General features: G+C 39.3%; 1 protein-coding gene across 12 annotated transcripts in view; it reads left to right on the top strand.

Moving 5' to 3' along the window:
- Positions 1-14,932, top strand: part of LOC114788011 (receptor-type tyrosine-protein phosphatase mu) — a 166,949-nt gene that overhangs the window by 98,471 nt on the left and 53,546 nt on the right. For all 12 annotated transcript variants that reach the window (XM_028976076.1, XM_028976079.1, XM_028976080.1 and 9 more), the window contains 4 exons: positions 2,038-2,346; positions 3,759-3,868; positions 5,981-6,182; positions 6,596-6,698. In XM_028976076.1, coding sequence (XP_028831909.1) covers positions 2,038-2,346; positions 3,759-3,868; positions 5,981-6,182; positions 6,596-6,698 — 724 coding nt within the window. The remainder of the gene's footprint in view (positions 1-2,037; positions 2,347-3,758; positions 3,869-5,980; positions 6,183-6,595; positions 6,699-14,932) is intronic.

Here is a 14,932-nt window from a genome sequence, read left to right on the forward strand (position 1 = left end):
CTCTCATGACCTCTGTCAGTAACAAAAACCAAACATACTGATTTTCAGTGCTTTAATTAAAAAATTATATTGAAGAAATGGTGAATATGAGAATTCATAAACCCCCCAATATCTTATATCATTTATAAGTGTATTTATACACTTATTTATAAGTGTATAAATACAATGTAGCCATAACATTATAATAATATTTTTCCTCTCAATGTCAAAATGTCAAATAATTATCAAATTAATTATGATCTCATTTCCATCAGAGACAAAAAGGTTTATATGTATTTAGTTTAAGTGGAAGAACCGGGTTGTGTGGAAAGAAAAGCTTCGACTGACAGCTGTACAAGTATATAACAGAGTAACACAATGAAATGAAAGGAAGTAATGAAAGCAATTAACCTTTGCTCAGAACTGATTGAATCATAATGTTGTTTCTAAGGTGTTAAATGCAGTTTAAGCAGGAAGAGGGAATGAACTTTACATGCTCTGATGCTCTAGAGTGAATCAGTTCATTTGAGTGCACTATGCACCATTAGTCAGTTGGGTCTCTCAGATTTGGTTGGCTTTGCTCCATAAGAGGATGAAGTGGACTCTTGGTCAGTCGAGCAACACATTAAGTGTGTGGTTGAGTGGTCTAATACGTGCTTGCAATGCGCCTTTGGTATTTCGGCTCCTGAAATGATGTAAGTGAATTGCTAAACAACTGAATATGGGGTGAGTTAAAAACAGAAATCAAGCAGTGTAATGTCATTCATCTTCAAATCTGATTGATTCTTGGAAGTACACACTAGTGGTGCACAACTAATTGAATTTTAATCACTATCACGATTGTGGCTGCCACGATTAAATTAAGATGATCATCTAGGATATTTACATTTAAATAACTAACCACCAGGGGGCGAACAAAAGCATAGACTGACAGTGACAGATTGTGACAGAGTGAGTCGTGCGCAACTGCAAGAAATTGTTCCTCAATACCGGCGTCATATTTGGATGTGGTTCCAACCGAATTCAATCTCTTCTCTAACGGCATGTGCGAAAATGCTAGACTTTTGCCACACATATGGCTAAAATAACGAGCGAACGAAGATTTTGTTTAGACAAATAACATTATTCATGCTACAGACCAGAGTGTCTAACTTCCCACCCCCACCACATAAGAAAAGCACAGTTTTTGTTCTGACACTTTTATATATTGCATAGTTAGTTCATTGTCTGTAGTTCTTGACAAATTAATTCAAAATGCCTCTGTTTTGGACCTGCCCTGTCTATAGTTTTTTTTGTTTTTTCAAATAAGCATGTAAATGGATCTTTGTTAAATATAAAAAAAATATTTTCATAGTGACTTATAGGTCATCTCTTACGCCTGAAAATGTTGTGATTAATAATTACAATATTGATAAAAATAACTTTTATTATTTTGGCCATAATTGTGCAGCCCTACTACACTCAAAAATGGGTTAAATAAAAAAACTGGGGAAACAACAAATGAACAAACCCGCAGGCGTGCTGCGATTGCCAGGAACTGAAATCAGACATAGGGGAAGTAACAGGGTCCACGTAGATGTTGCAGCATTGGTTGGCTGCCCAACAGGTCCTATTAACATGTCCATGGTTGGAGCCCTGCTGTCAAGCTGATTGGTGTCAGCTGTGTCCCCAGCTGCACCCAGCCATGACAGTGAGATATCTAGATGGTCAGTAAAATCAGTATTATAGGGGTTTGTCATGCCTTTGGGTCATAATTATTAACACAATTTGGGATGAATTAATTACTGATTGAATTAAATGCTTAACTTGTGCAGAGCAGCCAATACAAAAAATGCATTCACTCAATTTTTTTCAATTGCTTAGCTCCAGTCAGGGTTGCAGCTGCCAGAGCCCACTCTGGGACATTGGGTACACAATTATTCGCACATTTAACACATTACTTTTGACAACCCAATTTGTTAATATAATAAAAGCATTATATATATATTTTTGTATATGCTGGTTTGTGATATAGGAGCACAAGAGAGTATTCTATTGTTTGTTTTTATGTTTCTGCAGAGCCCATGCATGGTCCCAGGCATGTGGAGGTGGTGGACATTCAGTCCAAACAGGTGACTGTTCGCTGGGAGCCATTTGGCTACAATGTGACACGTTGCCATAGCTACAATCTGACGGTACAGTACCGCTCACGAGTTGCGGGTGAAGAGGAGAGCCGGGAGGAGGTGTGCTACGACACCCAGAGTCCCACCCCACAGCACACCATCCACAACCTTACTCCATACACCAACCTCAGCCTCAAACTTCTGCTGTGCAACCTGGAGGGAGCCAAGGAGAGTGCAGAGCTGCATGTACAGACCGATGAGGATGGTGAGTGAATATGATTCCATGGCATTGATTTTTGGTAAATATGATTTGACTATTCATATCTTCATCTTAATGAATAATGAATTTCTCAAGAAAACAATGCTTTTGCATGTATTAAGTAGCAGCGTTTATTTTATTTCACTCATTACCCTGGTAACATTACAATAATGTCTGATTATCCCATACAGCTTCTTTGGTTTGCCCACATGAATTTTATACCATAATATAAATTACAAATCATTATATAATTCATATTATCCACCATTCACATGAATAGATGATTGAATGGATTATTTCTTTCTGTATGTTTAACTCCAATTCTAAATCATTTTACCCCCTGCCACATAATATTTTTATTTGTCCTCAGCAGATATGTTTTATGCCTTTCTTTAGTTTTCTTTTGTTTTTTTACTATCACAGTAAATATAATGCCTTGTTGACAGTCAGCATTAAGCTGGAAATTTCCTTTTTTGGACATTTAATTTGTCTCCATGGTAGAAAACCAAGTAAAGCTTCATCTCTGATAGTGAGGATACACAGGGAGTTTGATCCTCAGTTAGAACATCGATCAGCATTTCTTTTTCAATTCTCATGCCTTTGTTTGGTCCTAGTTTTCATGTTAGTTTCAGAGGCAGGTTTAAATAGACTCTGCAGGCCCATAACTGGATCTCCTTCTCCTAGACAGGGGAGTGAAAGTGAGCAGGCTTTTATTGATTGAGTGCAAACTCAGATATGTTCACCGACCAGCTTGAAAGTGTGTACCGCTCCTCTGTGTTAGTACTGGACTGTGGGGAACTGGCCGCCATGTGTGTGTGTGTTTGCGTGTTTGTGTGCTCATCCTCCCAGGGGTGGGCTGTTATTGCAGGGTGTTCTTTAGATATTCCCTTTGACCATCACTTGCACAGACAGATGCATCCACAAACACACATCTAATCTGAAGACTGAGGGAGGGGTGAAACATCCATGTTCCTTGACTCTGATACTAAGCAAACACACAGCAGAGATTACAAAAACTGGGATTTAGCCAATCTTTGTCTTTCGCCGTCTCTTGAACAAAGTGACAATTTGAACAATCATTGTTGAAAAATGTATATGACTGTATCAAACACAGAATACGTTAATGTCAGTATCTTGTTTTGCCTCCACTGTCATTTCATGTGCTGTGTCTTTTAATTTACTTTCATAGCATCTTTTGCTATTACTGGTATATGTGTTTTGCAGTTACTTAGTTGCAGGTACTTCAATCACTACCCTTGCTACCAATGTTCTGACTATTATATTTGCCAATGTACTAGTATTAGTTCTTTTAAGTAATATGATAGATTGCTGAGAATAAATTGGGCATTGAGGTATAAATCAAAGCAGAAGTTATTGTAATTCTCTGGATCTATAATGGATCATTCTTCTCCCATCAGTCCCTGGTACGGTGCCTCTGGACTCCATCCAGGCCAGTGCCTATGAAGAGAAGATCATCCTGAAATGGAGGGAGCCAGCTCAGACCTACGGGATCATCACACAGTATGAGGTCAGCCATGGGAGCCATGATGCTGCATGCAGAATACCACACCTATATTTCCTCTGACCTCCACACACACTCTGTGAAACTCTTTTCCCTGACTCAGGGTGTAATTTCCGCTCATGGACAAATAAATTCAGGATTTTTGGCTACTTCAAATGTTTAAAAGCACTACGGTTCAAAGCAAAAGTACACATAATGGTCTAATTTAGAAAATGTAACATTACTGTTGATTCAATAAATTAAAGAATTTTCACGTCAGTAAATATATATTAAACACAAGAGTAGATAACCAATGTTGGCGTGAGGATGATGTAAGATTGGAGTCTCTGATTTATAAAAAGGATTGTGACATCTTATGTGACTTGGCTACATTTCAGAAAAATACTGATACAAATATTATTATTATTTAACACCTTAGAAACAAGAATGTTTTTTGTCCCCAAGGCTTTGGTCCAGCCTTGAGAACATTTCTGTTTGATGCACCAAATTACAAAGAAGCATGGTCTGTACTATATAACTCTCAGCCAGTGTCGTCCCTATCATACAGAGCCAGACTGTATTTAGGCTGTGTGCCCTACTGTTGCCAACTTAAAGTCAAGTTCTGCCTTTGATTTGACAGTATCAAAGGTCTGAAAGTGAGATTCTTCTGACAAGCTTTGATATCAAAAAGAGATTTGGGCCTTTATTCCTTTGAGCAGGCTCTATAAATGTGGCCCTGGTGCTCTTTTTTTTAGAGTTTTATAGACTAAATGACTGAATACCTATAAAGATTTTTTTACTCTGTAGTATGTCATAAAGAAGAAAATAAAGGAATTGGTATGTAATTTGCACAGCATCTTCATCGCTGCAGATTTTAAACTTTGGCCTTTCAGATAAAGACAAAACATTTTAATAATTAGTCTTTGTAAAACTCTAAAACAGCTCCAATCAAAAGTACAGTTATATGCAGAGTAAAAACACAACTTCTTGTTTCCTCTGAAGTGGATGCTTAATTAATCTTCTTTGGTTTTATCCCAAAGTGTCATTTTAATTATTGGACAAATCGTCAAGAGTGCACTATGTAGAAAACAATTTCTGTTCATTCTCCTTGAACCTTTTTTTCTTTAAATTGCAGAGTATGTCATTTTCAGATTAGGCGAGAGTGGAGAGGACCTTTAGGCATCCAGAATTTGATAGATGCTAAATAAGCTGCCCTTTAAAACAAGGCCTTTGTGTCCCTTAATTAGAATTATATTGGACCACTTTGAACACTGAGAGTACAAAAGTGTTTTAAGCAGGCTTTACAGATAGACAAAGCTAATGTAAAGTAAAAGCATTCATAATGGGTCTGGTGTTATACTTGTAAGAGCTCTTGACTGAATTGTGTGCAAGGGAAAGTAATAGCAGACTTGTAGTGAATGGCGCATAACTTTTACATGTTTCAAGTGGTCTCAGCAAGGCAGGTTTTTGTGAAGCAAACACAGAATCTAGGTGGAAGAATAATATCAGGTTGACAGACAGATACATTGGAGAAATTTGTCACAGTTTAATGACCAAGACGTAGACAGGAGTTCAGTGAAACCAGCCACAGGGAAATCCTTGAGAATTGTCAGGGGTAGGCAAGAGTTCAGCTACCAATACAAAGAAAGGCAAACATTTCAAGAAGGTAATCCTAATATGTTCATTTCAGACAAAGTGAAAGAAGTGTTATTTATCATGCTGGGGTCTGTTAGCTGCTAGTCTAATGTGAGTCAGATTAATAAACGAGTCAGCCACTCTCAGTGATCAATTCATATGTAAAAAACTAAACAAAGTATTCGTCTGAGAGATTGGACATGAAAACTGACACAGTGAAAGAAAACGTGTCATAATAGCTGCATAAGCAAGCAGAGTCAAAGAATGATTGTTGGTTCTAATGAGGAGTTTAACATAAACTTTATTTCATTTCATGTGGGTCATCCACAGTTGATACATTTTAAATTGGATAGAATTGGATAGAATCATTTAAATAATTACATTGTATGAATTAAGCTTATAAAAGGTTTAATGGGTATACCCTCTGCTCTGGACACATTTGAGTACAGATACATTTACTCTAGCCTTTCTTATACTCTAGTCCTGTCATATTCTCTACCCCAGATCTCTTATAAGGCAGTGAGCTCCTTTGACCCAGAACTGGACCTGTCTAACCAAAGTGGGAAGGTGCTGAAACATGGCAATGAGACGTCTCATGTGTTCCTGGGACTCTACCCTGGCTCCACCTACTCTTTCACCCTGAGAGCAAGTACCATTAAGGGCTATGGACATCCAGCAATCACCCAGGCAACCACAAAAATCTCAGGTGAACCTCTATTGTAACGACCATGTTCATGATTTTTGTTGTTGTTGTTCATCATGTTCTTTATTAATCAAGACAAAAATTGTTTGCAAAACCTTAACATACACTACAGTTATGTGTTTTTATGTGGCTATTTGATGTATCCATAAGGCTAATACGTAATATAGATTAATTGCTTCAAGGTTTGAGCATATGTTTTAATATTTGAGCTGACATGTTTGACATCTTACTATTTTAAAAAAATTACTTATATAGATGATGTGTATCTATATGAGTGTGTGTGTGTGTGTATATACATATATACACACACACACACATAATATTGAATATACAAGTAATGACATTGTTAATACACGGTTATTACTACAGTTGTCAGAGACCTTTAGAAATAAATGAGTTTATTTTTTCCTCTTCAGCTCCCTCTATGCCCACATATGATCAGGAGACATCACTCAACCAGACTGATAGTACAGTTACAGTTCTTCTGAAGCCAGCACAGAGTCGAGGAGCTCCAGTCAGGTAGACACACATAAACATGCACGCACGCACAGATCATGAACACAAATGCCCAGTCCTCAGTACCTTTTCTCATTCACACAATCAATGACACACAGACACATCCTACCCACCCTGGTCAGACCCAGACCCTGGTCAGACACACTGGTGATATCCACTGATGATTTATTGGTATAAAAGACCCATAGCCTTTTGAACACAATCTTAAACCCTTAATCTGCATTAATGAAATGTAATTTCTGAATAATAAAGTTGAGTTGACCTGATGTTTTTTTAGGGGTTAAACTAAAGGCAGGCCCAATGCACAGTGCGATGTAATAAGATATGTATTAGTCTGAATTAGAAATCCTAATTGTACAATTAGGTCAAAATGATATAATAATACACAACATTAAAATGCTGTCCTTTGTATTATTTTAAATAGAGCTTTCAGGTTCATCCATTGTGCAATGTGTTTGGATGTGTGAAGTGATTGTCATTGTGATACCTCAGCACAGCAAACGGTGCACACAACAAAATATGTCCTCTGCTTTTAACCCATCACTCTTAGCGAGCAGTTGGCAGCCATGACAGGCGCCCGGGGAGCAGTGTGTGGGGATGGTGCTTTGCTCAGAGGCACCTCAGTGGCACCTTGGCAGATTGGGATTTGAACCGGCAACCTTCTGATTACGGGGCAGCTTCCTTAACCGCCAAAGGCCACCACTACCGATATATGTTATAAAGCTTCTGTGTAAACACATATGCACACCTTCACATATAAGCATACAAAGGAACTATAGTAATATAAATTTATTGTCAGTAGTCATACACTGGCTTCAGTAGCTGCTGCTTTATATGTTTGCCCTGAATCTGACATTCACCTGGCAAGAGTAAGCGAACAGCTCCACACCAAACCCTGAAACACTGTTTAATCTCTCCAACATCCTCGCAGCAAGAACCCAACCCTCCCACACACTGCTCTATCTGCCCAATTAACAACCCCCATTACCACTGAGGAATTCTGGGTACTTCATTTCCAGGCTACATCTTTAGCTGGTTCCTTCTGTTTATTGTGTCAGCTTGCTCCCTTTTGCGCTTTCAAAACAGACACAACAAAGATCTTCCTCTGTCTTTCCATTGTGCATCTTTTATGTACAGGTCTAATACCTCAAGCTACTGTACAGTTGCCCCCGACTGTCCCTCTGCCGTCTATTTTTCTCCCTCTTTTGTTTTTTATCCTTTGTTTTCTCGGTTTCTCATTAGTAAACAGCTTTTGCCTGAAATGCTACACTTCCTGCCACGCTTCTATAATCTCCTCACCTTTCCACATTCTGCTCATTTGCTTCTATCTGACTGGAAACATCTCAGTTGCTTTGTGTCGATTTAAAGCTGCAATTCTTTCATGCAAGTTTTCATTATAGATCATTATAAAAGTTTAACTTTGAGAATTAAAAATGGAAGGACCTGGAAATGTGTAGGATTTCAAATTAATCAATTATGTGTCAGTGTAACCCCCAGAGATATATTCTAGGTTAGACTGCTGATACTTTGTGCCAATGTATAGTTCTCCACTTGGTTTTTGGAACATCACAGGTTTTTGTTTTTGTTTTTTACAGTGAATGATATGAGCAAGTTTAGCATAAAACCATTTACATCCAAAATATTATCATGTATCTATATCACGTCCACCTGCTGTTGTCTGTATATAATCACCAAGGACCAGTACATATTTACACTTTAATAACTAAATAATCTCGAATATGAATCAAATATGAAAAAGAAATGTTGCTATTGTAACTTTAATATTACATAGTTGACAAGAGGTAAAAAAAAATCTTTTTTCTTTAATCAGGTGTGCTTTACAGTTTGTTTGAACTGTGCTCAATGCCATGCTTTCATAAGCTCTTAATATGTTAAGACCAGTTGTAATTAACACATAGGGCTTTTATAAGGCACCATGAGGAGCGTTGGTTTTGTTTATTGACAGTTTATTCTCAGATGAAAGAAACTCTTTTTTTTCAAGATGTCAACTTCAGCCTGGGCCCACTTCCCTGCGTGCTGGGCATAATTGTTTCACAGTGTTTCCCAACACAAACCTCTTTGTGTGAATAGTGTTACTTTAATTGGCTTAACAAGAAGAGACAAAATATATCAGTGTCCCAATTTCACAGAGATTAGAGCCAAGTTGTTTTGAAGTGCAAGTGCTGTGTTTATTTTATTTTTTAAATTATAATTCTATTATTCATGGCCATGTATTAATAATGCAGAATGCATTAAAATGCCATGGGATGCTTTTGTTTTTGTTAGAGTGCATTTATGCCCTGTGCAAATGAAGAATACAGGGACAAGTGCATGAGTACATTGTGAGTATACATTAATGTGAATGTATGTGTGCTTGTGTGTGTTATAGAGAGCAAGAAAAAGCAAATGAGAATGTGTGTGTTTCGGTCATAATACTGAAAATAGCCTGTTTATCTCTCGGCACAGAAAGGTTGGTCAATCACTCCTGAGCTCTGCAAAAAAAATTTGAATTGGAAAATAAGGAATAGAAAAAGTTGTGGAGGAATATAATTCAGGAGCAACAGAAGGAGACGGTGATGAAACGCTGTCCCTTTGAAGCTGTTTTCCCGCTTCTCTCTTTTGAAGAAGTTTCTGGATTCTATGGTCTGACTTTCCAAGAGAAACTCCAGCATGTGGACATGACACACATAAGGCTCCTGGGCCAAAAATGTCACCTTCTGTGCGGTGCCCATGCTGACTCATGTTTTAGAAGCTGGGTCAGCATTCCAGGTGTTTAAACATGTGATAAATAGATGCACCAGCTCAGTTCAATCATAAGCAGCAGAAAGAGTCCAGATGAATGAGTTTAAATGGAACTGCCGGCAGAAAGTAAACAGAATATTAGCATAAATTGAAGACCTCAATGATTGAATTTGGCTGGATAAATATCATCACAGATTCATAAATTTGACACAACAGATGTTATTCATTGGGTATGCATTCGATGGGTGGAAAACAATGATGACGTTAGCCTGTTTGTCAAACCATTTTCATTAAAGTCTGTATTTGTTTGTTAGTAAATGCAAGAAAGAAGTACTTGCTAGAAAGACAGTTTCACTAACATCACCAGAAAGATTTCCTGAAATGCTAACCACAGCTTTATCCACTTAGCATCTTCATCAAGAACGGGGTACGGCACAGAATTTAGCATATTTGAGTCATTTCTAATATAAATATTCCTTCTTAATGCTAACGTTTGATTTGACAGCTAATCTCTGCGGATGGCACGCATGGCTCGGAACACTTTTGACCAGAGGGGGAGAATAAACCGTAACTTTGACTCTAAGAGGATTAGCGATCTGTCTGTCAGTCATGTCGCCTTAGAGTAAGGTTTGAAATGTCCCTCGTTAGCAGCCAGGATTCGCCTCCTCACTCCAAGCACCAAAATAAACGTTTTACAAGCTCTGCATGGCGAAGGAGCATTCGGCATGCTCGCTTTATCATTCACACCACTCAGCCGCTCTAATACATTTCATTTTTCTCCCGCCTTCGTTTTTCACCTCACTGTGATCACCTTTGCCTTCAGCTACCAGCAGGGGGTTGGTGTTAATGCAGAGATATGCGCATTCACAACAGCGTACATGCATATGAGAGAGCAGGGCTGTGAACAGACGCTCTGCAGAACGGAGATCTAAATGTTGCTAAGACACCTGTGACAGCACCTATTGTGAATACACATACTCACTCTGCATACTCTTATACTAGAAGTCACAACAAATAGCCTTCAGGTGTCTCCAAATGTGTTTTAGTTTTGCCTGGTTTCTAGATCATTAATCATTTAACTAATTTGTAACAGTACATTAAAGTCAAATTTCTCTGTGTTTCTTACATTCTCAGATCATATTGGAATTGTTATTTTGTTCATTGGGGCAAATAAGGCTACTAAGAAACTCTTAAATTTACTATGCTGACAGCCTACACCAATTATCCATAACATTATGAGCACTGACAGGAGAATAACAGTGATTATCAGACACCGGTGATCCGGTGTGGCCAAGGCTCATGTGGAGAACAAGCCAGTCTGTGCTGTCCAATCCAATAGAAGATCGGTTTTGGTTGCAAAAGCTCTTTATTTCATGTGGTCGTGATGGACGTGGGTGACACAGATGGTCTTTAAACCCTGCACCCCTTCAGGCCCACCACCTGGCAGTTTATATTACCGTGTGCAATCTCACCCTCCGTCACCCCACCCTGGGCTTTATGGCGCACCTGGGACAGATAAAAAGATAGAGGGAGTGGAGCAAAGAGAGGCATGGCAAAATGGCAGAGGACGCTGGCTCAGGAGGCGTGTGTTTGTGTGGGAGAGAGAGATTGTTTAAAATCTGGCTGATGAACAGTGGCTTGATGGTATGCAGGTTGGGTTGGTTCATCCGAGTGAAGAGGGCAGAGGTGAAGAGAGGGGGAGAGGGACGGAGAGGGAAAGTCAATGCATGGAGAGGAACATGTTCACATTACTTAGCGGTCATGTTCCTCAGCATTCATCCGTCCTCCTCCCTCCATCTCAGGGTTACGCACCATGATCTTAGACCCGTCCTTGCGGCCGTCCGGCCAAATGGGTTGCCATGGCATCCTGGCAAGTGGGCAGCTTCATCAAATGTGTGAGACACCTAATTGATGTCAGTTGGCTATGAGCAAGTCTGACAGACTTGGAGTGCGAATCTTCCATCTCAGACCACACATTTTCTACTTCATCATCTAAAAACCAGGCCTCCTCTCTATTTCTTCATATTCTGCACCATCCTCTGTCTCTCTCTCTCTCAGGTGGGCTTTAGTGATAGACGTGTCAGAGATCACAGCAGTTGCGGATTTTAATCAATTTGTTATCTGACCTCTGGGACTCATAATGGGCTGGCGGGGAGGTGAGTGCAGGCTAATGTATTCCGCTCTGCCGTGCTGCGCAGCGTGCTGGATGCAGAGGAGAGAGGAGAGGGCAGGGGGCCTTCTTCCCAAGCTACTCACACTCGTCAGAGAATTTCTAATTCTCAATTTGCTACTAGAGAACAGGGCTCATTTTATATGTTTTGCTTAGATGGATGTTGACAGGATTAATGTAACAGTCACTGCTTTTACATTCACATTTGAGTTTATAGCTCAACTTGCCAATTTATTCAGACTTCTGTCTTTGTCCCATGCAAGATAGAGAAATCAATTTATTGACTTATGCATGTCCAATGGTGCTGTGACAGGTGGAAATTTTCTTGTTTGTTGTGTACTTTTCTCTTCGACCTGTTATAACACAGATCTTATCAGACCAATAATTCAGCTGGTGGCAAATTGGTACCATGACAGTTACACATTACGTATTTGTAAATGAGAGGCACGTTATCTCTTGTCGTTATGTTGTTATTCAAAGAGTCCAGAGAAAGAACCGTGGACCATGTGCAGACTGCCTAGTACCGTTGTGTACATGCATATATGGGTATCAAGACAAATTACAGCGCATGAACAGCAATTGTTCATACTAAAGAATACAATTCCTATTCCAACTCCTATGGTTTCTAATATATTACAATTGAATAAATATAAGAACACTTAAAATTTGTTTTAAAACGTGTATATTTTGCAGTGGTTTGTAATGGTTTGCAGCATTATTCCACCCACAGTGGCAGGAATCCCACACCAAATATGTTTGTTGTTAAAGGCCGATAACATGGTTGCCAGTGTGTTGCCTGCTGCTGGATCTGAGTGACGACTGCTGTTTCTTAAAGGCTTTGTGTTTACTTGTTGTGGCTTTGTTGTTCTTGTTTTTCTTTTGCTCTGTGCCACACTGATGGCTAAATGACTGAGGTGGCGTAGAGTGGCAAATGAGTGGAACACAGCATGGAGTGTGTGTGTGTGTGTGTGTGTGTGTGTGTGTGTGTGTGTGTGTGTGTCATCAAAGTTCACCAAAAGGATAAGAAGCCCAAAACAAATAATTACCCCAAATTAATTGCAGTCAAATGAACAGCATCAAATAAACTCCTACAATTAAGGTAAGGATGGGTCATTAAATTCACATCAGGCTTATAGTTGTGAAGCATGAATATTTTAAATATATTTTCTGTGTTTAACTCTCTTCAGAAGTTTTGTTGTGTGAACATGTTAAAAAAGACTTACAAATCTTTCTCTCTCTCTCTGAAGTAAGAAATAAAGAGAGAAATATAACCTTTTCATACTAACCACTGGATAGAGATAAATGAAAGACGCCCACACTACACACTTTTAGAATTTTTAACAGATTTTTTTTTTAATCCAACGATTCTGCTTCCTCTTCTGAGCAAGATCCACAAACATATCAGCACCAACATCCTTAGCACACAACAACAACATGAGCAACATTCTTACAAAATCCAATAATTAATTTCCCTAGAAGATTTAAACACATGAACTGGCATGAAGTTCAGAGGTCACCCTGAGCAGTGGGGGCATGGAGCATCTAGCACCCATCTCCTTGGTGCGTCTGCAGTCTTACAGAGGCCTGTGTAGCCACCGGCAGTGTCTGTCTTGCCTGAAGGAACAATAGAGGCTTCTGCTGGGAGTCTTCTTTGTGTCAGATTGAGCCTTACTTCATCTCCCTGTTTACTCCAAAGACCCCTCCCAACCTACTGGTTGTCATCAGGGGCATGATATGATGATATGTTGCATATGAAGGGACCAATCAGATAAACATGGAAAAAACAGGGAAAAAGAAGGATTTGGTTACCAGAGCAACAGATTATGTCTAACTTGTACTGTGTGATTCCCTTGTTTCCTGTGTGGCTTATGAACACATGCATGAATATGTACAGAAATATACTCTGCGTACCACAGAGCTTGGAATGCATGGAGGGGTCCTGTTTTATGAGAAATCCCTTTTGGTTGGAAGTGTGAAGTTTGAATGGTGTGACGCTTCATAAGGGACTTGAGTCTGAAGTGTAAATACTAATATCTGTGTGTTTTTTACACAGCCATGGACAGATTTCTGTGTGTGTGTGTGTGTGTGTGTGTTGTGTGGGCATCTCATCTTTATACAGCAAAACAAACAAAACCATAACAGACTAAAGTCATTAAGTCATTACCATACTGCAGTGAATCTCATTTAAACCCAACAGAAGGGGTTGCATGGTGAGAGAACCCAGATCTCCACTCAACAGATTCTTCATAATGAGAGCAAACCACGGCGGCAAAGGCCGGAGAGTTCAGGCAGAGAGCCACGGGACCCCTCCCATCTCATTAAGCTCCTTGCATTTATATACCTCCCCACTTTATATTCAACGATAACCTTTTCCCAGCCATGCAGACAAACCCAGAAGTTACCACAGATTAGCAAGTCCAAAGGTCAGATCAGCATTAGTCAAGACGTGTTCCTGCTTCAGATTGAAAGAACCAGGCCATGCGTGTGTGTGTGTTTGTTTGCCAAGAAGCCAGATGGGTTGTTATGGTCGTCTATATTTGATACGTATGTGTGTGTAAGTGGGCAAGATGGCAGGATGCATGAGATAGGGCTTCTGTTGTCTGTTTGAAGGGCAGAGTGCGAGGCTCACCATTCTTTTCATACAAGGCCAAATACATTCCCAAAACATGCAGAGCGTATCTCTCTCCTCACAGGAAGACGGAGGGAGAGGAAATGAAAGGATAGGTCTGACCTTTAAAAGTCTTTCAATTATTAAATAGCAAACACAGCCGGCCGGGTCCGTGTACAGGCAGAGGTCATCTTAAGGAAAGAGAGGAAGAAAGCCCAGTTCTTCAGTTGATGTTGTCTGTGTATATAACACTTATATAAGAGCACAAGAGCTTCATAACAGATATAAAGTTTTACAGATGCAAGGAAAAAGAAATGTAATGGAAACAATTTATCATAAGCCATGACACATGGGGGGTTCGGGATCTAAAACCCACAACCCTTCAGTTATGAGTTAGCTTCTTAGCATAAAACCTTTGGGTGGGCGGTGACCTCACTCTTTTGTCATGTCCATAAGATTTTATGCTTTTCAGAAAAGCATAAAATCAAACATATCTATAAAATCAAACATATCTATAAAAAACTATTTAATAAATTGCTTGTCAAGACAGGTAGTAAGGAACCCAGTTGTCATTAACCCTAACCCTAACCCTTACATTCAGTCACATCAGTTAGATACTGATGGTTCTAGGACTCCCAAAATGAATTTCTAGCTCTTCTGTTCATGAACATTGATAAAATGACTTATGATTATCCATGATAACTGTCAGCCAATCAT

This window comes from Denticeps clupeoides, chromosome 4, assembly GCF_900700375.1.
Source record: "Denticeps clupeoides chromosome 4, fDenClu1.1, whole genome shotgun sequence".
Lineage (NCBI taxonomy): Eukaryota > Metazoa > Chordata > Actinopteri > Clupeiformes > Denticipitidae > Denticeps > Denticeps clupeoides.